Source organism: Balaenoptera acutorostrata, chromosome 8 (genome assembly GCF_949987535.1).
Source record: "Balaenoptera acutorostrata chromosome 8, mBalAcu1.1, whole genome shotgun sequence".
In the NCBI taxonomy this organism is placed as follows: domain Eukaryota; kingdom Metazoa; phylum Chordata; class Mammalia; order Artiodactyla; family Balaenopteridae; genus Balaenoptera; species Balaenoptera acutorostrata.
This window is the reverse complement of record NC_080071.1, coordinates 23514828-23540429: the sequence shown is the minus strand read 5'-3', so window position 1 is coordinate 23540429 and position 25602 is coordinate 23514828. Positions and strand designations below refer to the sequence as shown.

At 33.9% G+C, this 25602-nt stretch overlaps 1 protein-coding gene across 7 annotated transcripts in view; it reads right to left on the bottom strand.

Annotated features, from left to right (window-relative positions):
• Nucleotides 1-25602, bottom strand: part of SLC4A10 (solute carrier family 4 member 10) — a 310427-nt gene that overhangs the window by 127946 nt on the left and 156879 nt on the right. For all 7 annotated transcript variants that reach the window (XM_057551625.1, XM_057551622.1, XM_057551624.1 and 4 more), the window contains exons 4-6: nucleotides 23483-23621; nucleotides 12639-12799; nucleotides 5143-5331 (exon numbers count right to left, since the gene is read on the bottom strand). In XM_057551625.1, the coding sequence (XP_057407608.1) occupies nucleotides 5143-5331; nucleotides 12639-12799; nucleotides 23483-23621 (489 nt within the window). The remainder of the gene's footprint in view (nucleotides 1-5142; nucleotides 5332-12638; nucleotides 12800-23482; nucleotides 23622-25602) is intronic.

Below are 25602 nucleotides of genomic sequence, written 5' to 3'. Positions count from 1 at the left end.
TGTTACACAAAAAAATTTTCACCAAGTCCACTGCGAAACTGGCAGAGTCATTTCCCTCATCATAAAGTTGTGGGGAGAGCATGAGACTATGTCAGAATTACTATGTTTTCTACTTTAAGTAGTGTCAGTATCATTAAAGCATCTCAGTATTGAAAGACAACCATAAATATGTTCTCAAAAAATGTATTAAAATTACATTAATTCAAGTCCTTATTTATAGTTTTCTTTCTCTTTAAATAACTTACATATATAAGTATTATAAAACAGCAGCTTTTAAATTTCTATTTAGCCAAATTCAAATCAATAGGAGAAGAAGATACCACTGAAGTATATCAGTATTTGCTACTGCTTAATCCACTGAAAATCATGTGTAATAGAAGGAAACTGGGATGAAGACATGGAGGTACATTACTATTAACCTAGAGACCAAGCTGGTTTACACTACCTCAGAAACCTTCAACGCATTTAGAGTACCCAAAGGGTAGGAGATGAGGGAGGTACAGAGATGAGATGAGCCTGTTAGAGACAGACACAAGACAGAGCAAAATAAAGAAATATAAAAATGAATGACAAAGTTACATACATGTGTAACAATACATTTCTTCATGGGAATAGAAAACAAGAAGAAAGAAAGGCTATATATCTAGAAAATGTTGATTAGGTGAGCTATACTTCAAAAACATGAAAGTATGCACACAATTAAAGTTGGAGAAAAACTGGTATGCCTGAAAATAATTAATGTAGGATAAGAAATAACAAATTTAAACACATCATACTAGAAATATTTTTGCTGTTAAGACTTAGTCTTGAGATTCCAAAACTCAGTAGCAACAATACAGTCTCTCAACAGACCCACCAGCTGTGTCAACAATGTCATCCTGATTTTTTCTGGAACAATGGAAAACACCTTTATTATATAATGCTTAATTCTATCATCTACATGAGTTTTTAAATGTTTTATTTCAAGTAATTCTAAGAATTATTATTTGAGCTTTTTTTTCTTTAAGATAAAACATTATAAGGAATACTTTTCAAACTCTTGATATCTTATTTATGAGACCACAGTATTTAAAAAATAAGACAGCATATAAATATCTAAACACACATAAAACATTGTACATCTGAAAATTAAAAAGTACCGCATTTGTAAAAAGATGCAATTATAAAGCCATAAAACTGATTTTCAAAAGCCATAAATAAAACTCATTCACAATACAGAAGTGTATATTACTTTAAGGGCTAAAATCTATGCAGGCCTAAAGAGTCAAGTCATCCCATCCTTCCAAATCTAAATGTTCTCCAGTAACTTATAGTTTTGAAAGTAAGTCAGAGACCTTCTGCTCTGTAACTCCTTTTAAGATCCTAAATAAAAGGAACAACTGGAAAGTACTCAGAGTAAGTGAGAGAAAAGATATGTGAAGGAAAAGAAATAGAGTTAGAATTATTAGTAAAGGAAACAGTGGAATGAAGACACCCTACACCTAAGGAAACTGAGTGCTAAGTTATTTTTTTTTAATGTAAAGGTTATCAAAAGTATAATAATATTTTAGAGTAGACTTTTAAGCCAAAGTCTCGAATACAATTGAATGTATGACCTAAATGATGAATACAAATACTGGTATATCTTGCTTCCTAGATCATTAAAAACAAAAGTCTTATTTTTATTTTAGAAAGTCCTTCTAGTTTCAAGAAATCATTCAAATATTCTTGATATATTTAAGTACTTTCCACAACATCCTTTTCAGAGTTCTAATGTTAAAGAAGATATGATTTTTCTATTATTTTTTTGCTGTTGCTTTGCCAAATATAACTATCACTTTTTATTGAAACATCAGAATCAGACACTTAATTCTCACAGTTTTGATGCTTAATGAAACGTGAAAGTTAAACACAGCATGGCGGCATTAAAAATGCCTGGTGAATCCATAGCATCCGGCATCTTAGCCCTTAAGAGCATGTGCAGTACACCAAGAAAAAAATTATACAAAATAGTTAAGTTAGCGTATTCGGAGGAGTGATTGCCAATTATCACAAATCACTAAAAATGTAATGAACAAAATAGTGCAGATGGAGGAGAGGAGCAAGAAAATTACTGTCTTGTAAATCTAATCTATAAAATGGGAAAGAACCCCATTTGGTCTTCAGATTGAAATATCTGAATGTTTAACCCTTGGGACTACTACCAAGGTAGCATGTTCAAGGAACAGGTCAACTAAGGAAGTAGAAACTTTATTCTATGTGACTCTTTTAGAGTTCTGTATATAAGCATCAGTTTGTTTTCTGAGGGAATTTCAATTGTTTCATTTCTAAAGTAAAGGTATATTAAACAGGAGGGGGCTTATTTCCATCCCTATGCTTGGCAAGGAAAATGTTTTCTGTTTTCAAGTCTCTAGAAGATACTCTATTTAATTCCTAGTCTATAATCTTAATTTTAAAAACAGGTCAGTTTTTGCCTGATATACTCTACTGAAGAGTTTTTTTTTTAATAATGAGAATATTATTTTTACCATTTTGGATGTATTGAAACCCTTCTGTATCTCTCTGTACTACTGCACAAAAAAATTAAATCTCTACTGCATATTTTGAAGCAGAATGTCAAATCTATATTTACAGCTATGAATTTTGATTTTTGTTTATCTAGAGTTTATCAGTTGTTAGAGTTCATAAGTAGATTGAGAACCTTAGTACTAAAGGTCTTTCACACTTCTTTTCACTTCTGGATAGGAGATTTATTTCTAAATTGGTGAAGTCTATTCACATTTTCAGAATTCTTAACACACATAATTATGCAAAGTGTGTGAGGAAACAAAACAGAGTCACAAGGAGGTGTTATAAGCCTAGGCTTAGGAAACCACTTCTGACAGCATACTCTACAACAATACTTAATTGGATATATGAATCTTATTAGAAATGTTTCCAAGTTTTTATTACCCTAATGTATGCCTCAAAAGGATCTGTATGTGTTCAGATAAAGGCTGATTGTACAGATGGTGACAGAATCACTTCAGAACTACTCATATTCTAGTTTTCAGAAAAACTAAGCAATTGCCTGAATAAGACAAAAAGTAGGCTCTCAGAAAAACTCTGTATCTATATGTATCTATATGTGGAATTTACGATTTAAAGCTATAATTCTGTCACCTCTTCCTATGTTTAACGAAAGTTTAGAGCTGTAACAAGCAGTGTGTCCAGGTCTACATGACATTACAAAAAATAATTCATCCAGTGAATTCAGTACCCTCTTCCCTCCAAAAACATAATGCAAAAAAATCATTTGATAGTAAACGTTATCCCCAGTGAAATTTGAGATATACAGCTAGTTCGCAACCCAAAATCCTTGCATCTTTGAATAAACACATAACATTCTCATAGACATATATTTTATGGTCTGATTTCCAGTAAAGGTAATGAAATAAAGGCAGAAGTTTATTTTTATAAAATGTGCTTGCATTCATAGAGATTTAGTTAATGAGAATATTTTAATAAGGTTTTTAGAATCACGTAGACATAAGTTCATAGTCAAAATTAGTAAATATCTTAATCTGTTTTCTTAATATCATCATATCAAATAAATGCTAGTATTGTAAGCATAATAAAAGTAATATATTTATAAGTTTCAGAATATAAAAGCTTCATTTTATCATTTTCATATATAACATATTTTAAAGCAAATTGTCATTTAGAATATGAATATATTTTAAATATATGATGTAATTCAAAGCAAGTTATAAATCCTCAAACTATCCAGTGGGATCTACAAATACAAGTTGTTATATACCATAAAGCACTCATAACACTTTTATTGAACTTAATATATGCACAACTACACAGTCTTCAATATAACAACGATTTACACATTCAGCCATTGAAGGGTTTTTAAAAAAATCAAATGAGTATTTCAAAAATTATTTTGCCATTTAGAACTAGTTCTGTGTTCTGAGACAACAGTACATCTAACCATCTTTATTGATTTATTAAAGTATTTCTTCTACTTATGTATATTTGATTCAGTAGTATGAAAACTGGTAAAAATTCCCATATAAAGCAGAATCTGAAAAAAACCTCATTTTCATGCATTTGTATATAAAGCATCTCTGAAGCTTTTGAAAATAGGAGTGAAATTACATAAAGCCCATGCTGTCAATACACATGCTTAGTCTATTTGTGGAAATCGGAGTCTTTCTAGTAAAACATTTGAAATTACTTTTCATTAATTTGTATCCTTTAAAACTGGGAACTTTTATAGCTAGCGGAAGTATAACCAATTCATATCATCCTCATGATAACTTCATTTTCCTTCACAAGACTGATGGAAAGGATGAATGATAAGAGATTTCTAAGCAACTTCCTTAATGTAAAAGATGAAGGGTCAAATGGATGCAAAGAGAGAATAAAATACAGAAGAAAGGATAAAACAATCAGAAACACTGTTTTTGCTTCATGATTGCCAAGAAGTAAGTCATGAATGACTGCTAGAAAACAATGGTTGTTTTCTATCAATTCCTATCAATAGTTGTTTACTATCAAATGATAATGGCTCATCTATGTTGGTGAGCCAAGATGGTAAGTGCGGTGGCTCTATGGACATTGATGATGTAGTACTGCAAAGAGCAATGAGCCCATGAACTAGAAATCAGGCTTAATATATGTAGAGACACAAGTAATGCACTAGCTGCTCTTTTCAACTGTAATCTAGAAAGGGATTTGTTGACCATGAGCAACATGAAGCCAATATCTTTTTTTCCACAATCACTAAATGTTGATCATTATTCATTTTAACTAAAAGACCTTACGTCAAAGCATTGCATTACATTCTCAAGCTATGAGACAAAGACTAGGGCCTTATTTGTGATGCAATTGACACTCAGTTTATGTTTGCTACATTTGAGTGTATAACTTCTTATTAGATAAAATGTCCCTTGCATTCTTTCATGAGCCTTTCAGGAAACTTTAAATCTTTGTTAATAAAATTTCTACAATTTGATGCCTGATAATAAAACAATACATGAATATGAAAAGAAACAATTCTACCACAACAATCTGAATTTCAATAGATCATTTTCAAGTAAGACATATCTTAAAGGACTTTGATATTTCAGACAACTATAATAAACGATAAGAGTACAATAAAGAAATATTTACCATTTTTATCCATGGAATTTGGTTCGGATTGTTTCTTGCCAATATCAGCAAAGGAACGAACAATGGGAATCCTATTGGTGAGTTTTTTCTGATTCTGGTGGTGGTGCTGTTTCATCAGTGCCTCATGGACCCTGTGGCGTACATCATCATTGAGCTGACCTGAGCTCACTTGTTGATCAAGGACCATATCTGAAGAGTGAAGGCAGAAAGAAAATGAGCACAGCTTTCCTGTAAAGTTCCAGTAGTGAACCACTGAGTCCAAATATGCATACCCTAGATAATATTATTCCTCTTAAAATAGGAATGAATTCCTTTAAAAAAATCTCCAAGTATGGTCTTAGAAACAGAATTTTGTCTTTCTTTGTAGAAATGCTACACAAGAAAGATTTGGGAAAATAAACCATTCATTTTTAAATATGTAATGATCTTATGGAGTTTTACTTTTCAAACAGGAATAGTTGTATCGAGAACAAAGTGCTTTATGTTCTCCATTATTCACACTGACGAGAGGGAATAGTATCAGGAGTAATATAAATATAATTAGCATGTTTAAAATTAAAAAGTCTCGGGCTTCCCTGGTGGCGCAGTGGTTGAGAATCTGCCTGCTAATGCAGGGGACACGGGTTCGAGCCCTGGTCTGGGAAGATCCCACATGCTGCGGAGCAGCTGGGCCCGTGAGCCACAACTACTGAGCCTGCGCGTCTGGAGCCTGTGCCCCGCAACGGGAGGGGCCGCAATAGTGAAAGGCCCGCGCACCGCGATGAAGAGTGGTCCCCACACCGCGATGAAGAGTGGCCCCCACTTGCCGCAACTAGAGAAAGCCCTCGCACGAACCGAAGACCCAACACAGCCAAAAATAAATAAATAAAGTAGCTATAAAATTAAAAAGTCTCATACATATATTTTAATATGGTTTTCCTCCCTTTTTCTAGTAGAGAATAATTTCCATATTTCTTCCTTAAGTCCATCGGTTAAAATCTGATGCAAGGAGGCTTAGGCAACTACCTAGCTGGTTGCATGTGGAGAGTAAACAATTCTTTCACATTAATATAAAGTCAGTCCTCTCAAACCTTCCTTGATAATGTGTTTATATTTTAGAAAACCTTCTATACCCATAAAACAAAGAATAAAAGGTGAGATTTCAGAAGGCTGTAACTAAGCAGATTGATATTTACCACATGTGTCAGAAATGCCTGTAAAATGAGTAGATGAGTTCTTGGTAATACAAAGATCACCTCAATAAACCTCAGTGTAATTAAACTGCTTTCATATGATCAAATATTAAGTGTATTTGATTTTCTGAGGTGCTAACTCCTTATGTAAAGCAGATTACAATGCATTGCCTCCCGCTGCCCCACTGAGTACACTGAAGATTTGAAAATTAGCAGAATCCTCCTTTCCAAACAATGTTTTCCTTCAGTGTGAAAAGGAAATAACTGGGGAAACAGACTTGGATCACTGTCCCACATTCCAGCTGTGTGGCCTTGTAAGGTTGAATAATCGCAGTGTCCTTATTTCTAAGACAGAGGTAATAGCTATCTCATAACAGCATTGTTGCCAGGACATAAGGCACCTAATGCACTGATTGGAATATTGAGGCCCTCAGTAAATACTTCCCAGTCCAAGATTTTCTTTGCAATTTCTTTAAGTGGGTTATGGGCTCATGGTTTAAATTTTTTGCTGGTTTTAAATCATTTATCTGTATTTTATAATAGTATATCAAGCAGAGGCAAAGTTGGATTTATCAATAACAGAAAACCCAAATCAAACTATCTAAAACAATAAATTTCACTGGCTTACATAACAGAAAAATCAAAGTTAGGTTGGATTTAACTCCATTTCTCTGTGATTTTGTCAGCTTCCCCCTCCTCGAGGTGTGAGCTTTAACCTCAGGCTATTTTCCTTATGGTCATAAGGTGGCTGCCAGCAGAAACAAGGAGATACACATCTTTGTTCATATCAGAGATTCTTTGCCTTTTTGTGACTTTTTCTTAAAAGGAAAGTCCTTTTCCCCCTACCCAGGAACAATTCTAAGCTCAACTGACATAGTCCTGTCTATGCTGAGCCAATCACTGACAAAGAAGATGGGATCCCCAGTTGGCTTAGACTAATCAAGAACTGCCCTTCACTGTGGAGTCATTTCCCTAAACCAGAGGTAGACAAACTTTTTCTGTAATGGGCCAGACAATAAATACTTTAGGCTGTGCAGGCCATACAATCTCTGTCACAACTACTCAACTCCATTTTTATAGCATGAAAGTAGCCATAGACAACACGTACACAAATTACCATAACTGTGTTTCAATAAAACATTTTTATGGATACTAAAATTTGAATTTCATATAATTTTCATGTTGCAAAATATTGATTTTCTTTTTATTATGTTTCAGTCATGTAAAATGTAATAACCATTCTTAGCTCACATGCCTAACAAAATCAGGCAGTGGCCATATTTGCACATAGAGCATAATTTGCCAACTTTGCTCTATCACTTGGCTGTTTACAATGGAAAGAGGTAGAATGCATGTCTGGGAATCAGCCATAATGTCCACTATAATTACCTCCAAAGTCTCTTCCAGTTCTGAAAATGTATGATAGTATAGAATATTTAAACTATTATCTCAGTTTTTTGGAGATCAGTAGTTATAAAACCCTTGGATTAATTTGAAATAAAGGAAATGATAAATTGTCAACATACATGACTTTACACTGCAACTTTGCTAAGATGGAAAAATGTATATAAATTATGCATTATATACTTCATAATAGGAGTTGTAAAGTAGATTATTCAGACACCAAAAGGATATCATCATACAGCAGTTTCATCTGTAAGCCATGATATGTATCCCCAGTTCAATATTCTAATCAGAATAAAAATTAATCATGTAATAAAACATGCACATGGTTACAGTTTTTCATTCTTATCAAAGCACAGTCTTTCCAGGCCTAAGCACTACAAAAAATAAGTCACTAGCTTCAAAGTTTTTCAGAGATAAGGTCTTTATATAAAACAGTTACACAAGATAAAGTAAATAGAAAAGAACACTTATCTGCTCATTAGTCACAGAAATACATAGTAAACTCCTTTAAGGTATAACATCACCAAGCAATGTCTTAATGAATTGGAAAAGTTAATCAACTTGCTTAAGAATATAACTTATGCTAAGGTGAAATTTAAGTATCAAAGGGAGTGTGATTCACTAATCATTTGCATTGTTCTTTTCACCACTGTGATATATATTAGTATTAACCTTGAAAAGTAAGAAAGGATAATGGGCCATAATGGCTTTAGGCCCAGAGTCAAGACCAACAATCTCAGCAGGCTATGATGCCTCAATAATACAGTCCAGCCTGCCAAAGCTCAATGCCAGGATCTGGATGATAAGAGAAGAAGCAAGAAGAAAAGGGATAAATCGGTCACAGTCTTCTAGCACTAAACAGGCTCCAGAAAAACTAGCAGCATTTGTGTAGAAAAACCTCAGAGAGTGAAAAAATACTTTTCATCCTAATCAGGCAATTATTTTATCATGATCAATCCATTTTGACTATTGAATGAAAGCCTCTAGAGACCATGAGATTTTACAGACTCTATATAAATCTCCGCCTCTTTAAAGATGATCATATAATTGCTTTGTCTTAAAAATCCATTGTCTTCAAAGATGCTGGAGGAGAAGTGGGCAATAGGGGGTTCTAAATTTTACAGTTTGGTTGACACTACTAACAGGAGTGTATGTAATAAAAATGTAAACTACCATAAGAAAACTTACTTTCCAGACCAAGGATGGTAATAGCATAGGCATTATAAAATATATATATGGCTATTAACATACTCCCAAATCTGCAGAGTATATTCAGTGGAGCAAACTATGGATTTTCCCTTTGATGAAAGATTTTAAACAACAAGAGTTGTTTTAATGAGTTGAGAACTATAATTGCTAATCTGTCCATGGTACTAACTTTGGTTTGGTTTTAATATCTTACCCTCATTGACAGCAATAGGTTAAAGTAGACATACTACAGAGGTAATATTTCCATTATTAATCTTTACAGTGCTGAATTTAAAAGAGATTAACATAAACCGTAAAATTTCCTATAATTTATATGAATATAATTGAGAAGCATTTTTAATACAATTAATCTCCATATCAGAATAAATCAGGATAAGAAAATATATCTGGAGAATTTTGGATTTGAAAAGTTAAGTAATATTTTGAAGGAAGAAGTTTAAATTTATTGAGTTCCTTAAAGCATTGGGAAATAGACACTTTTAAATTAACTTTATCCAAAAGAAAATCCTACTTTAATTACACCAGAAATTCTTGACAGACCTGCCAGATACAAATGGGATTTTTCTCCTGCTAAGTCTACAAAAATCTCTTTAAAGCATTATTTAAGAGTCTATTAAAAACATATCAGAACATTGATATAAAAATCCTTGACCATTCTAAAACAATATCTGGGTCATATTCCTCTACTAGGAAATGTCTAGAAAACATTAAGCTGCAGAGCCTGTGCATTTACAAAGTACTAGGGCTTAGAGCCCTTAAAGATAAACTATTATATCTAGCTTTTACAAAACAGAAACTAGTAACTAATACATTAGCAACTGCCTAACGTATAGAAAAGTATGATAAATAAGAGGTGAAGAAAAAGTTCCAAATCTTAAAGTTAATCACTATGGTCCCAAATTATCATGAAATAGAATAAAACGAAATTTATGATTATAGATTAATCAAAAGAAATTATTCCCATCTCTGCAAGTGTTACCTGTAATGTATCACTTTCTATTGATCTGTTTATAAAATGGAGGAAATAGTCTCCTCCCTACCTCGTAAGGTTTCTGTGATAATACAATATAGTAATGGATGTGAAAATACAAAGTTAGAAGTCTTCAAAATGTAAAACATTTACTACACACTTAGTAACACAGCTAAATTGTCACAAAGTAAAAATATCAATAAGTAAACAGTAAGAAAATAATTACAAGCTATCAGAGAAAATGTATTATGAGATTTTATTGAGGGCAGAAATAAATACTTTTGGATTAAATACACCAAATTAAAATTACTCAAAGAGAGAGAATCTCTTCTCATTAATGACTGAAAAGGAACCTAAGGAAACAACGATCAACACAGGTGCTTGTAATCCTATTTTTCTACGTGGTGTTAACTCTAAACTACTGACCTTTTCTGAATGGCAGTGTACACTGTTGTACACTGAAAATGGGACATTAAAAAAGTTGGTCTACTTTGGAGGCAGAAAAATACAGACTAATTAGAAGAGAAGAAAGAATACTAAAAAGCTATTTGGGATATTGAGACTTCCACTGAACTACTTTCATTTGTGAGAATAGACTTAGAAAATGTAATTTGCTTTAAAAAGCTAGATTCAACAGAACTAACAACCTTTATATATTCTACAGAGTTGAGCTTGGGGAAGAGGCCAGGTTTAGGGAAAGGAAGCATAAGTTTAGACAACAAAACCAAGCTAAGGTGATAAACAACAGAGTTTTAGTCAAATTATAACAGGAGAATATTTCCTGGTAGAAATAAATTCCTAAAGAAAGCATTAGAAATTACATGTTTTAAGAAATTTAAAGCCTGGTAAAACTATGAAGAGAATTTTCTGAGGCTAATTTTGCCTGGTTGAGGAATTTGACAGCTTCATTACATACAGCCAATCCAAAACTCATTTGAATTAATCCATTTTCAAAGGTAATGCCATCACTGACATAAGTAGCAGAAATAAACTCCTTATTTTGAGCAAGACCTTTAACCTTCTGAGTCACTTTATTTATGAAGGATAACAATAATAATACTAAGCCCCAAGTTTGTTTTGAATATCAGAAAGATAGTTGTAGAATTACTAAAAAGAGCTTCCTAAACTGCAAAGTACTAGGAAAAACCCAGCCATTTCATTCATAATTAAAACATAAAAATGTTTATTGGGTATCAGCAATACCCCATAATGTAAAGCTAGGAAATTGAATTGGATGGCTACTATAACAGCGTTCTCAGGAAGTTTGCTAATTTCCATGTTAATCATTTCCTTAAGTCTTGATTTAGTGTGACCTGTTACTGTAAACTGTGTTCTTCCAAAAAGTATACTGTATTTAACTTTATATCGTCGTTTAGGCTCTAGTTCTGTATTTTAAAGTGTAATCTCTTTATAGGTGTTGTATGAAACTGAGGGGAGGAAAGCTCATCTTTCCTGTTTTTTGTGTGTGTGTATTTTTGTTTGTGCTTAATATTGTGAGCCAAAATATCTCTCCATGCTTACTTTTTTTTCACACATATTGCAATGTGTGTATGCCTATCAGCACCAATAACCAAATAAATAATTTTAAAGGAATTAACAAAACCATTTCAAGCCATCTCTTTCTTCAGACAGTAGTTGTAGTGTAATAGAAGGAACATGGAGCTTAAAGTCAGAGGCCCTTAAATGGAACTTGAACCATGAAAGTTTCAGAATTTCTATTTTCTTATTGAAATATGGGAATGCACTTACTTTATGAGGTTATTCTGAAGATTAAATTAGATACATTATTTTTCTAATAATATTTTCTCGTTTATGTGATCCAGAAACACACAGAGTGTTTTGGGTTTTTTCCCCATCTCTACAATATAATTAAGACACTGAAGTCTCTCTGAAGTCTTTCTACTCCACAAATAAATTCCACATGGAACGGTTTTTATTTTTTTCCAAACTAGGAATTTTTAAAACTGCCTGAGTCCTAGCTTTGTTTTTATTTTTAAAAACCTCCATTAACCATTTCGTTTATACCCTTTCAAAACTCATTTCTGTGTTTTTTTGTATTATTTTGTTTTTACTAAAATGTGTTTGTCTTCCAGCTGAAAAGATATAGGAGTTCTTTGCTTTTATTTCCAGAGTAACAGTAAGATGCTTCCTAAATACAACTGCTTGTATGATATAGCCATAATAGACTTCTAGTACAAATCATTCATCCCAGAGGCAAGCTATAGTTTCAATTACAAACTAATCTAAACTGCATCACTTGGTCTCCTCTGGAATTCAAGATTTTTAATTCAGTTTAAAATAAATGGTCATACCTTTCTGTTCTATTCTAAGCTAACATTTTTCCTAATTACTGAAACTTTTTCATTTGGTTATTTCATGTATTTGAATATTGAAAAAAAATCAGTCTCTAGCTTTATGGATTTTTCCTTCAATTTTCTAATGGTGACAGTCTAATTACATATGATGGTGAAAAACAGTATATGCTAAATGGAAACCAAGGTATATAGATTCTTGTTCTAGACTTGCCACTGGCATGTTAGACCATATTTCTTTGAGATTCAACCTCTTTTATCTTAAATGAGGTGGTAAAACAAAGTTATTTTTGAGGTCTCATACACTGATCCTGAGAATTAATTTCCTAAAAGTCACACGTGTATAGAATTATAAGAAAAAGGGAATAACAAAAATCAGCTGAACCCACAAGTGTGAAATAGACGAAGGAGAATAAAAGGATGTACCTGCGATTTCTTCTAAAGTGTTGGCATGCATGTCCAGCAATACAGTTCCATTCAGAATACAACTTCTCAACTCAAACAAGCTGTGCAGTGAAAGAGTGGCCACATAAGGCTTGCTCCACCTTTCCCCTCCATCTTCCACATCTTCTTCAAACTTCAACCACCTATGCAAATAAATAGTACTATAATTTTTTTAAAATTTGTAACACGTTTTTATTTCACCATTACCCTGCTATAAAATTGTTCTTAAAACAAAGCACATTAAAAGAGGGCCATTCCAAGATGAAAAAAAAAAAGAAAGGGGGGTGAATTTTAGCCATAAGTATAAAACAAATGATTTTACTACCACAAAGACACTGATATTTATGGCACAAATATTTCCATAAAACACGCATTGCATTCACTTTAAGAGATCTCCCTTCAGGCATTAAATTACCTAATTTTGAATTTTTCCCAAGTTACAAATAAATATTATTATCAGCACATTGAATATTACATTGTAGATGAATGAACCTTTATCCCAACAATAAAAGGTAGAAGTATAAAGCTATTCACATTACTTCTTGGTTTCAAGGATTTCAGAAGTAAGTAAAAGCCAGCCCAAGTCATCTGGTTTATTTCATTTTAATTCCATCTAACAAACATTCTTTTTGGCATTGAAAGATATGTTTAAAACAAAGAAAAACTCCGTTTTTTAAATTAATCTTTCTAGCACTGAAAAAATATATTAATATAAATGTTTAGTCAGTGGTCACAGGGAATCTGTTGTAGAACTAATAAAGAGAGTATACTGCATGGAAAGATAATGGTGGTTGAAAAAGTGCAAAAGAAAATGAAAGAGTACTCATTTTTCTTTTAGTGGGAGGTCTTAAAACAATATTTGAATCTCTTGACAATTTTGCCCTTTGATTTTTAGGGAAGCTAGTATAATTTGGGGACTATTCTGTAGGAAAAATACTTATTAGGCCTGTTTGAATGAAATCTAGTGATTGTAGCCACTTCCTAGGGACTAAATCTATGAGAACTGAGCTCAGCCCCCATTCCCTGAGTGTTCCTGCCAGGGCCAGAGAACAGGAGAAGAACCTTGATAACACAGTGCCAAATGGGAGACCACTGCCTTCTTGGAGTGAAATGAGTAGTAATATCTAAGATTGTTTCTAACTAAGATAAATGGAAGGGATAAAGAGAGATCAATGATTTTACTGCTCTGGCACTAGCACTAAATCTCTTATTCTTTTAGGGACTTGCTTTTTAATCTTAGTAGATAGCCAAATTAATTCCACCATTTCTAATGAAGCCTAGCCTAAATGCCTCTCCTCTCTCCATCCCCCACCATTTTCCTCATTTTTTTCTCTCCTTGTCACTTTTGCGCTAACTTCCTCTCTCCATGCAATATCACTCAAACTTCCTATCTATATGATATTTTATTACTGTTTTGTGTAATCAAATGACCCAACTCCAACTCCACCAGAGGACATCTTGTATAGTTAAGAACCAGTATATCGGCCAGCTAAAAAAACTAACCAAAAGGGCTAGTCAGAAAGATTAGTGTGTAGAGTTCCAAGAAAGATAAAGACAGCTATGGATCTGCCCTCAGAGTTCAAGGACGAAAACATCAGGAAGTAAAGAGGAAACTAATAGGGAAGAACAGTTATGCCTGCCAAAAATTTACAAGCATATATTTATGCCTATCATAAGTTTAGAGAATGCTTGAAGGTTGAAAAAACTTATATTTAAGCACCAATCACTGACAGTGTCTCTTCAAATGGTGACAATTTTATAGAGTATTTTTGTCTACGCAGTTGGGAATTTTTTCATATTAGTGAATCTTAATGATTTTCAGCCCTTTACAGGGTCATAATGCATCACAGATCATGGGATGGTCATTAATACTGTTCACCAACTATAACTAGTTCTCCCTCTCTTCTTAGTAAAGAGTAGGATATCACTACCTGGCTTTCTTTTAACTGGGTGAGGCCACTGTTGACAAAGAATTGTGAGCAGAAATTATCTGTGCCACTTCCAGACTGGAGTTTTTCATTGCTAGGATGAGACCCTCTGGAGCTCTTTTTCCCTCTGTGGCCACCAGCTTTGTTCAAGATGTAGGCGGTTCTATCATCCAGAGTCTCTGAGTAACGACTAGTGCAGTGGTGCAAGCCTCCGCTGATTCATGATGCACATGTATCATGAACCATAAATAAACCTTTGTGATTTTAAGCTTTTGAAATTACAGGATATTTTTTCTAGCATAATTTAGCCTATCCTAACTGATACAAATTTGAGCAATTCATACCAGCATCAAGTTCCTAATTAGAATTAATGGTGAGAGTGAATATACTTTTGATAAATATAATAATCTAGTATTTCTTGTCAGGTATAAAAGTAAGGCCATGGTCACACTGTGAATGTCAATATCTCCAAGGATCAACCTCTTGACGGACATTTTGAAATGGGATAGTACTGTGGAAAGTGCATTGGACTAGCTGGGAATAAAAAGAAATCTAGGTTTTGGGCCCTACTCTATATCTAAATTGCTGTGTGACCAAGGGAAAGTCTTTCAACGTCTCTGGGCTACAGTTTTCTCATCTGTAAAATGATGAGACAAATTCAACACATTCAAAACTTGTCCAAGGGGCTTCCCTGGTGGCGCAGTGGTTGAGAATCTGCCTGCCAATACAGGGGACACGGGTTCAAGCCCTGGTCTGGGAAGATCCCACATGCCACGGAGCAACTGGGCCCGTAAGCCACAATTACTGAGCCTGAGCGTCTGGAGCCTCTGATCCTCAACAAGAGAGGCCGCGATAGTGAGAGGCCCGCGCACCGCGATGAAGAGTGGCCCCCACTCGCCGCAACCGGAGAAAGCCCTCGCACAGAAACGAAGCCCCAACACAGCCAAAAATTAAAATAATAAATAAATAATAAATAAATAATTTAAAAAAAAAAAAAAACTTGTCCAAGATCACCTAGTCACTAACCTAGTCAAACCAGATCAACTCCAACTGTTCTTGTTTTTCTCCAGAGTCTGTGCCCATTTTCTACCATAATACAATTACTTCAGTTGGATTTATGGACTTTTTTAGCTCAGATATCTTATGCTAAAGCCTATAGTGAAAACAATGGATTTAACATTTAATTTTCGTTCTTGTCTGGAACAAATCTCAAGTTGAAAACTGTTCTGTGTTCTCTCCCTCTTGTCTTATGTTATCCACAGAAGGTGTACCAAGAGAGTGGACACAACTTTTATTAAATCTTCTGTCACCTTATATACTACTCACATATGACGTGGTTTTTCAGACAAAAAGAATAAAAGAAGGGAGTCTTTACAGCGTCACTTATGCTGGTGTTATTTTGACTGAAGAACCTTGTTAGATTTGAAATCTAGTTTCCAGTCTGTTGTGTAGTAAAGAAGAATTAGGGGGCTTCCCTGGTGGCGCAGTGGTTGAGACTCTGCCTGCCAATGCAGGGGACACGGGTTCGAGCCCTGGTCTGGGAGGATTCCACATGCCGCGGAGCAACTGGGCCCGTGAGCCACAATTACTGAGCCTGCGCATCTGGAGCCTGTGCTCCGCAACAAGAGAGGCCGCGATAGTGAGAGGCCCGCGCACCGCGATGAAGAGTGGCCCCCGCTTGCCACAACTAGAGGAAGCCCTCGCACAGAAACGAAGACCCAACACAGCCATAAATAAATAAATAAATAAATAAATTTTAAAAAATATGTTTAAAAAAAAAAAGAATTAGGGTCAGAAAAGGGTGTAATTCTGTTTGGTGGACTATAGATTTCTCATTTCTGGAGCTCTGGTACTTTCTGTCATCTTTCTATATAGAATTGCTACTAAAATTTTGTATTTAAAATTTTCACTCAAGAAATCCTGAAAAGAGTGTTGATACATTACTAAAAATACCATATTGTTTCTTAATTACATAAGTATAAATCTATAGACTGACCCATACAATAATATTGTTTGTAAGTTGTAATAACGTTAATAATAAATTCATTTTTAAATATCCATGGGCTTCTTGATCTATGCAAAATGATCCAACCCCTTCTTCTAAGGGAATTTATAGTTAAATTTTACTTCCAGATAACAGTGAAAATAATTAAATAAGTAACGAAGCATCTACATCATTTTATCTTGGTTCCTTTGAACGGGAATATTTAGATTAAGAATCTTGAGAAGATATGGGGGGGGGTGTACGTGTGTTTGTGTGTGTGTAAAAACCACCACCATAATCAAGATACAAAACTGTTCCATCACCACAAATGAGCTTCCTTTATATTCCCAATCTTCACCCTGTTTCTTTCCCATGGTAATCATTAATCTGTTCTTCATCGCTATAGTTTTGTCATTTTGAGGAAGTTATGTAAATAGAATCATATAGTTTGCAACTTTTTGAGATAGACATTTTTTTCACTAAAACACAATGCCTTTGAGATCCATCCAAGTTGTTGTATATATCAATAGTTTGTTCCTTTTTATTGTTGAAAAGTATTCCACTGTATGGATGTACCAAAGTTTATTTAACCATTCACCCACTGAAGGATATCTGAGTTGTTTATAGGTTTTTGCGATTACAAATGAAGCTGCTATGAACATTCATGTAGAGGCTTTGTGTGAACATAAGTTTTCATTTCTCTAGGATAAATGCCCAAGACTGTGATTGCTGAGTCATATTTACTAATGCATGCTTAGTTTTATAAGAAACTATCAAACTGTTTTCTAGAGCAGTGCTACCATTTTACATTCACACCAGCAATAGCTGTGAGATCCAGTGTCTCTATATCTTCACCAGCATTTGCTATTATGACTTTTTTTTTACTTTAGTTATTCTATTAGGTGTGCAGTGGTATCTCATAGTGGTTTTAATTTACATTTCTCTAATGACTAATGATGTTGAACACCATTTTATGTGTTTATGTGCCATGTGTATCTCTTCTTTGAAAGGCCTGTTTTTTTGCCCATTTTTCCAATTGATTTGTTTTCATACTGTTGAACATTTAGAGTGCTTTACATATTCTAGATATAACATTTTTGTCAAATATATGGTTTCCGAATATTTTCTCCCTGTCTGTAGTTTGTCTTCATCCTCTAACAGGATTTTTCACAGCAAAAAGTTTTTAATTCTGGTGAAGTCCAATTTAAGAATATTTTCTTTTCTTCTTTTATTCAAAAGATTGTGTTTTTGGTATCATGCCTAAAAACTCATCTTCTAGCCCTAGGTGCTGAAGATTTTCTCTTATGTTTTCTCTAACATTTGTATAGCTTTATGTTTTACATTTAGATTTATGATTAATTTTGAATTAATTTTTGTATACACTGTGAAGTTTAGATTGAAGTTAATATTTTTTACCTATATGTAGATCTCTAATTGTTCCATTACCATTTGTTGAAAAGACAATTCTTCCTTCACCTTTGTCAAAAATCAGTTAGCTATACTTGGGTTAGTTTTTCTTAGTTCTCTATTCTGTTCCATTGATCTACATGTCTATCTGAGAAGACATTTTAAAAACAAAAACTCCTTCCTTTAGAATAATTTCTTTCAAACTGGGGGCTTGATCTTTTAGACCAAGAATGGAGACTCTTGTGAGTTCCAAGCAGTTTGGATGGCCAAACATAAGTTATATGCATGGATGGTTTGATATAAGCATAGGTTTTATGAGTATTACAGGAGAAAACATAAGATACTTTCCATAAAAAGGAACCCACAAGTTACAAATATCAAGTTACTAAACATTTCAAGATTCAGTGTTTTATGCCAACTCCAGAATGATGCCAAAAGCTTTAAAAGATATTTAAATGAATATATTTTAAAGATACATAAGTATATCTCTCTTTTCTGTTTTTCATTCCATTTCATACTCCAAAGATAGAAATTAGCAGGTCTAAGAACACACCAAATCCTGTTTTAAGATTTGTAGTCACTGAATATACTGTCAGTTACAAAATGCCTGGTTTCAGTTAATGACCTAAAGTGCTGCAATTTATTCCAGTTTTCAAATAAACTCAGCTGACATTTGTTTGAATAGCAAACCAAAGCAAACAAGAGTCTCACAGGCATGAATGAGATGTGATGGACAATGAAAAAAAACAGAAATTGTAGGCCAACTTCATGACATTTTCTATGGGGGAGGGGTGGATTTAAACTCTGTTGAGATTATTTTCATTTCCTTCAGTATGTCTGTGTCTCTTTTCATCCATAATTAACACATTGGAATCTCTTTCTACTAAGCAACAACAACATAAAATAGGTGTTTCCTGAATTCTTTGAGGATTAAGTTGATGATAATCTCCTCTACAATACTCATATTAGAAATCTACAAAATAAAATTCCTCTGCAAATTAGAGATAGATGTTTTCTACAGAATTTAACTTTCTGTTTATTTTATTCTCACTAATTTAGTTTAACTTTTCTAATAATTTTTATTCTCTGATTCTACCCAAAAAGGGAGTAAAGGAGTTACCATATCATCCAAAATGGTAGTCTTGGGGGAAGTCATGAATTCTCAAGAGAAAACATCCTTTTTGGGTAGAGTTAAGGATATGGAGGGTGAAGGGGGAACATGGCTAGAGTGGGGTCTGGAGATTAACATATGTAATCATAAAGTACCTATTTCAAGAGGAAAGGGGTATTAAAATATATCCAAACTTAGAGTTTATTGACATTAGCTGTTCTTAATTCATATTATTTTCACACCTCACATTGCACTGAAAAATCCTGATGACTTGACCCTTTACCAGTTTTAAATATCAAATACCTCCACATCATCAATAAAATTGTTTTGATGTAATAATCTTTTTCCACATTACCGTGTATGTATCAGAGGCCTAACTGCTATCCCTTTGTTTGCCTCTGCTGAGCTCATTTGTGGGAAGCATTTTTAAAGGGCAACCACAGTGAGTCAAGCATGTTGTCTCCACCACTGCACAGCTGTGGTATCTTTGGGTATTTTTCTATCAAAAACATTATATGTTATTTATAAGCAGGACATTGTAATTGTGTTGATTTCATTAGCTCTGTCATATGGCTTCTTTTAGGGTTTTTAAAAAGTGAACAGCTGGTTTTCACAAACATTTATTAAATAATTATTATTCAAAAATTTAGCTTCAAAACCTGAAACTTTGCTTAAGTTTTACTTGGCAACAACAGTGGGCATGAATTATTCAAGATGTGATATGTGGCAGGTGCAATGTGCTGATAAAATATCCTTTTTATTTCTACTATTAGGGTAGAAAATTATTAATCCCCCTGGAATACTAATCAAAAGAAAGAAGTACTTCAAATGGTTATGGTAATGATTTATTAGAATTAAATTGCATTTGAAAAATCAGATGGAGTCATGAATTAACTAAACTTAGTTGTGTGAGATGAACTAGGGCATCAAGAACAAAATTACTTCCACCACTTTAAAACCTACTCCATTTCTAAGTCCTCAGTAAACACGTTCTTTTCTTCCCTGACGTATTGTGTCTCAGCCAAAATTCATCTACTCTCCTCTTCAATGTCTGTTACTATTTTGATTGTTCATCAGATGTCTCCCAAACCTCAAATACCTGCACCGTGCATAAGGTTCCAGAATCAGGGCTAAGAACACAAGTCCTATCTAACAACATTAGAGAATACTAATAAGTAACTGGGTCACCTCTCTCACTCTTTATAAATAAACAGCAACATATTTTGATGGCTTAGGATAAACATGTTGTTCAAGTTAATCCATTAGAGCATGATAAAATCCTACCTGCTCAATTGTGACACGAAAAGAGCTAGATTCTAGCATTGCTCTGCTGTCTCCTAGCTTGATGAGAGTGGGAAAGTTACAAGGAAGTTACTGCTTAAAAGGAATAGATCACCATTTGATCTGGAAGGTGAAAAATCACCAACCATTTTAATAATAAGGGAGTTACTCCTGTCAAAACGCGTATTCCAATCTTACTTCTCAGCTCTATTCTGAGGGATGAGAGTGAAGAAAGAAATATAAAAGATATGCTTCCAAAAAGTACTTCTCAGCAATTGATTAAAGGGATTCTAACCGGAGCTGTATCGTCATCATAACCACCAGATCTCCTTCCTTCAAGTCAGCCAGGAACACCTGTTTCTTAGAACCAGCTGAAGATGGATGCCTCTAGCCTTAAACAGGGAGGTTTGCACTTCAAATTCCTTATCAACAACTCTTTAATCATGAAAGAGCTAAATGTATAACACTAATTGGTGGAGAATATGATCATATATTGTTTTTCTGTCATCAAAGAAGATGAGCACACATATTATACCCTTCAAAATAATACTTAGTTTTTGATGCAGTTGGAAGAAAAAAATTAGGTAGATGGTTCTTAATCTCAAAATTTGCCAGGTCATATAAAAACTGTTTCAAATTTAGTTCTATATTTAAAATATTATAATAGCATCAGAAAGGATTTAATTTATGTAGTTTTTTCATTAAAAAAGGTAATTCACACAGAATAACACACCACCAGTTTAAGGCATTAAAAAACACAAGTAAAAAAATGAATGACTTGAAATAAAACAGGTAAAGGAAATGAACAGCTAGTTCTCAGGAAAAAAACAAAAACATATGAAAAGAGGTTCAATCTCACTAATAATTAGAGAAATACAAATTAAAACACTGAGATTTATTTTGCATCTATAAAATTAGCCAAAATTTTTACAAGTTTGATGATTTTGTGTGGCAAAGGTTTGGGGGAAATAAGCATTCTCATACATTGTTGAGGGAAGTATAAATTACCAAAACATTTTATGAAGGCAATTTTGCAATATCTATAAAAGTAAAAAAAAGTCTGCTCTCTTTGACACATAAATTCCACTGCTAAAAATTCACCCTACATGAATACCTACAAAATAATCCCAAAATATATGTGTAAATGATTATTGCAGCAATGTTTACAGCAAAAAAACCCCAAAGCAACCTAAATCCCTATCAAGACTGGCTAAATAAATGAAAGTTCATCCATAACTAAATGTGATGCAGTCATTAAAGAGATTAAAAAGATTCAGTAATCTGTATTGATAATATGGAAAATGATCCAAATATATTAAGTGAAAAAAGCAAGGCATGAACGCAGTATATAATACCTCTTATGTAAATATAAAAAGGGCATGCATTACACGCAGATCTAGGTATTAAAATTTTTATGAAAAGATGTACAAGAAGCAATTAATAGTGATTACCTTTGAGGAGAAGTACTATGAAGAAGAGTAGAGCAATATTCTTGCTTTTTTACCTCTCTATGATTTTTGAATTTTAAATATTAGCAGTTAGTTTTATTTTTTTAATGTTAACAGAGATGAACTAGGCGAAAGCCATTTTTATCTTCTTCTATTTACTTTTAGTATATTTTAAATAAAAGAGAGCTACAAAGACCACTTAAACTATATCAAACAAGAATTAACCAGGCTAGTATTATTTATAATATTACCATAATTGAACATTTAATTCCACACTACCTCTGGCTAGAGTTAAGGCAATGATTAAATGCAAGACCTCAGACTCTATTCCTAAGGTCTACTGAATCTACATTTCAACAAGATCCCTGGTGATATGTATTCACATTAAGATTTCGGAAGCAGCAGGTAAAAGACAACCCTAGGGGTGCCCGCAGTTCCTAGTGCACACCTGTATCACAGCATTCATTATACAGTACTTAACAACTTTGTTTACTTATCTAAATCCTGCATTAGAGGTGAGGTTGTTAACAGCAAGATCTAAGGTGTTTTTTTCTTTTTTTTTAAATTTTTTTTTTAATCCTCATTCTTTTTTAAAAAAATTATTTATTTATTTATTTATGGCTATGTTGGGTCTTCGTGTCTGTGCGAGGGCTTTCCCTAGTTGCAACAAGGGGGGGCCACTCTTCATCGCGGTGCGCGGGCCTCTCACTATCGCGGCCTCTCTTGTTGCGGAGCACAGGCTCCAGACGCGCAGGCTCAGTAGTTGTGGCTCACGGGCCCAGTTGCTCCGTGGCATGTGGGATCTTCCCAGACCAGGGCTCGAACCCGTGTCCCCTGCATTAGCAGGCAGATTCTCAACCACTGCGCCACCAGGGAAGCCCTAAGGTGTTTTTTTTCTTTTTCTTTTTTTCTTCTTTTTGGTGTGGCTTGTGGGATCTTAGTTCCTCAACCAGGGATTGAACTCGGGCCCTCGACAGTGAAAGCACAGTCCTAACCACTGGACGGCCAGGGAATTCCCTAAGATTTTTGTTGTTGTTGTTCTATATCCATTGAACCTGGCACACAATAGACCATAAATGTTTGTTAAATAAATGAGTAAATAAGTAAGAAAGGATGACAGCAATTCATCAATTACATGGCAATATGGAAATATTAATTACAAATGACAGAAAAAGTAATTTCTTAAAAATTAATTTTAAAAACCACTATGTTTACATGTATATATATCCTAGAAACACATTACAAAATATTTTTACCCTCAACAAATAGTACATAAATTCAGGACTCCAACTAAAGTCTCTTATAATGTTTGCCCTTTCTTTTAAAAAGTCCCATATAATATCACCAGTTGGGGCACAACCTAGCAGTTGAAAAGATAGAAATAGATTACTGTTAGATATCTACTGTTTTCCTGATGACATGCAAATTATGCTACTGTTTAAGACTACGGCTGCTGCTGGTTCTGCATCACTGTTTACTCTAATTACAGCCTTCAGGTTTCATCCTGACCCATATCCCATTATAGGATATGCCCAGGCCAGATGAGCAATTTCAGAAATCAGCAGCACCGATGGATGTTTGTAAAATTGTGGCATTAGATATCTCTCTTTCTAATAGCATGAACATTCTTTAGTATACCTTCATCCTTCAACAAAAAATATCCTCACCTGGCTGTTTCTCGCCATTCAGCATCCTCACCTTCACGCCAGCAAATCTCATCCAGTTCCGTAAAAAGGTCATGAGGAATGTGCTCCTCATCGTCATCCTCAGTCCCAAGAATAAACTGTACCCGCTGTGACGGGGTGTCTATGGAAATCAGAGACATGGACATGCATTATCACGACTCGGAGCTTGAAATGTCCCGGTCACCGCCTTCAACACCACTCCAAACTCACCTCTCCCCTGCCCCCCACACTGCAGCACGCAGCCAGAGTAGACTCGGGAAATTAAGACTAAATTTGGCATTATATTAAGTCTAGTATAATGCGGGATCATAAATATGTAAAATGTAAATATGTAATGTATCTATATTATCAAAGATAAAATCAAATGTGATGATTATTTTGGATTACTTATAACATCATGGAAACTATTTCTACATCTCTCTTATACACACACACATTTTCTTTCATCACATATGCTACCTTTTATGGTAATATTCATAAGAGTAGACTATGATAAAATTCACTTATACTAAAATTGTGCTGAATATAATTCACCGAAGAACTCCCTTGTGATGCTTCTTTGTAGTCACAACCTTATCCCTCTCCTAACCCCTGGCAACCACTAATCTGGTCCCTACTGCTATAGTTTTGCCTTTTCCAGAATGCCATGTAAATGGAAACATACAATGTATAGCTTTTTGAGACTGTTGTTATTCACTTATCATAATGCCTTTGAGATTTTGAGATTTATCTGTGTCACTGAATGTGACACAGTAATTCCTTCTTTTTATTGCTGAGTAATAGTCCATTGCAGGAATGTACCATAGTTTTCTTATCCATTCACTTACTGAAGGGTATTTAGTTTACAATTTTTTCAATTATGAATAGAGGTGCTATAAGTATTCTTGTACAGGTTTTTGTGTGAACATAAGTTTTTATTCTCTAGGGCAAATACCTAGGAGTAGGATTGCTGGGTTACCTGGTAAATGTGTTGTTCAATCAATACATTTGTGATGAAAATTATAAAACTTTATTGAATGATGTAAAAGTAGACCTAAATAAATGAATAAGTTTATATTAATGGGAAAGCCCAATAGTGGAAAACCATCTTATAAATTCAATGTTATTCCAGTAAAACATCTGGTATTTTCAAACATTTTTTAAAACACAAAAGAATGAGTAAATCAGTAACAAGCAACAGTGATTACTGAAATCTATAATATTAAATACTTTGTGAAAATAAACCAATTAATCAGTAACTTAAAGGATTAGGTTGTAATTAAGTCACGACTGAGGATTTCAGAAGTCAAAAGTGAAAAATATACATATTACATAAAACATAATATAGTGTCATACTTTCTGTATCAATATATGTTTGTGATGGGGCCCTAGCCTCTGCCTATGTTATTAGCTTTACCTTCTGCCACTCTTTCCCTTGCAATTCCATTCTGGGTACCTTAGCCTTCTTTCAGATTTTTAAAAATACCATGCTCCTTCCCACTTCAGGGCCATCGCACATACTGTTTCCTCTAGATCTCCTATATGTCTTTCAGCATCTATTTCACTGTAATATGCTTCAGCAAGCCTACCTAATCAGCCTCATAAAACACAAACACACATATAAGCACACTCATATGCAATAATTAAGTCAGGCACCTGTTATCTTAACTCATAGCACTCTATACTTCTCCTTGCTCTACTTACCTCAATTGTCATTTAAAACTTACTGTTCAATAACAAATTAAATACTTTAAATAGAAAATATTTCCAGCTGCCAGAATTAGTCTCTTAGAAGGAGATAGGATCTAGTCCCTAAAGAAGAAATTTTGCATGCAAAAATACTTTTCAAATTATAAAGCATTATATAAATATTATTAATGATGACTGATGCTGATGCTAGTGGTAGTGGGGATGGTTACAATGAAAATATAGGCCTGTCAAAATAGAGAGGTTTAGAATTGAAGCACGGAGAATGAGAAAATAACAGTGCCGTTAATTAAAAGAGGGTTGTAACACGGGTAAGCCTTGAAGGCACTAAGTGAAATAAGACAGCAAAAGGTAAATACTATATGATCTCACTTACATGTGGAGTCTAAAAAAAAAAAAAAAAAGACAAGATGAAA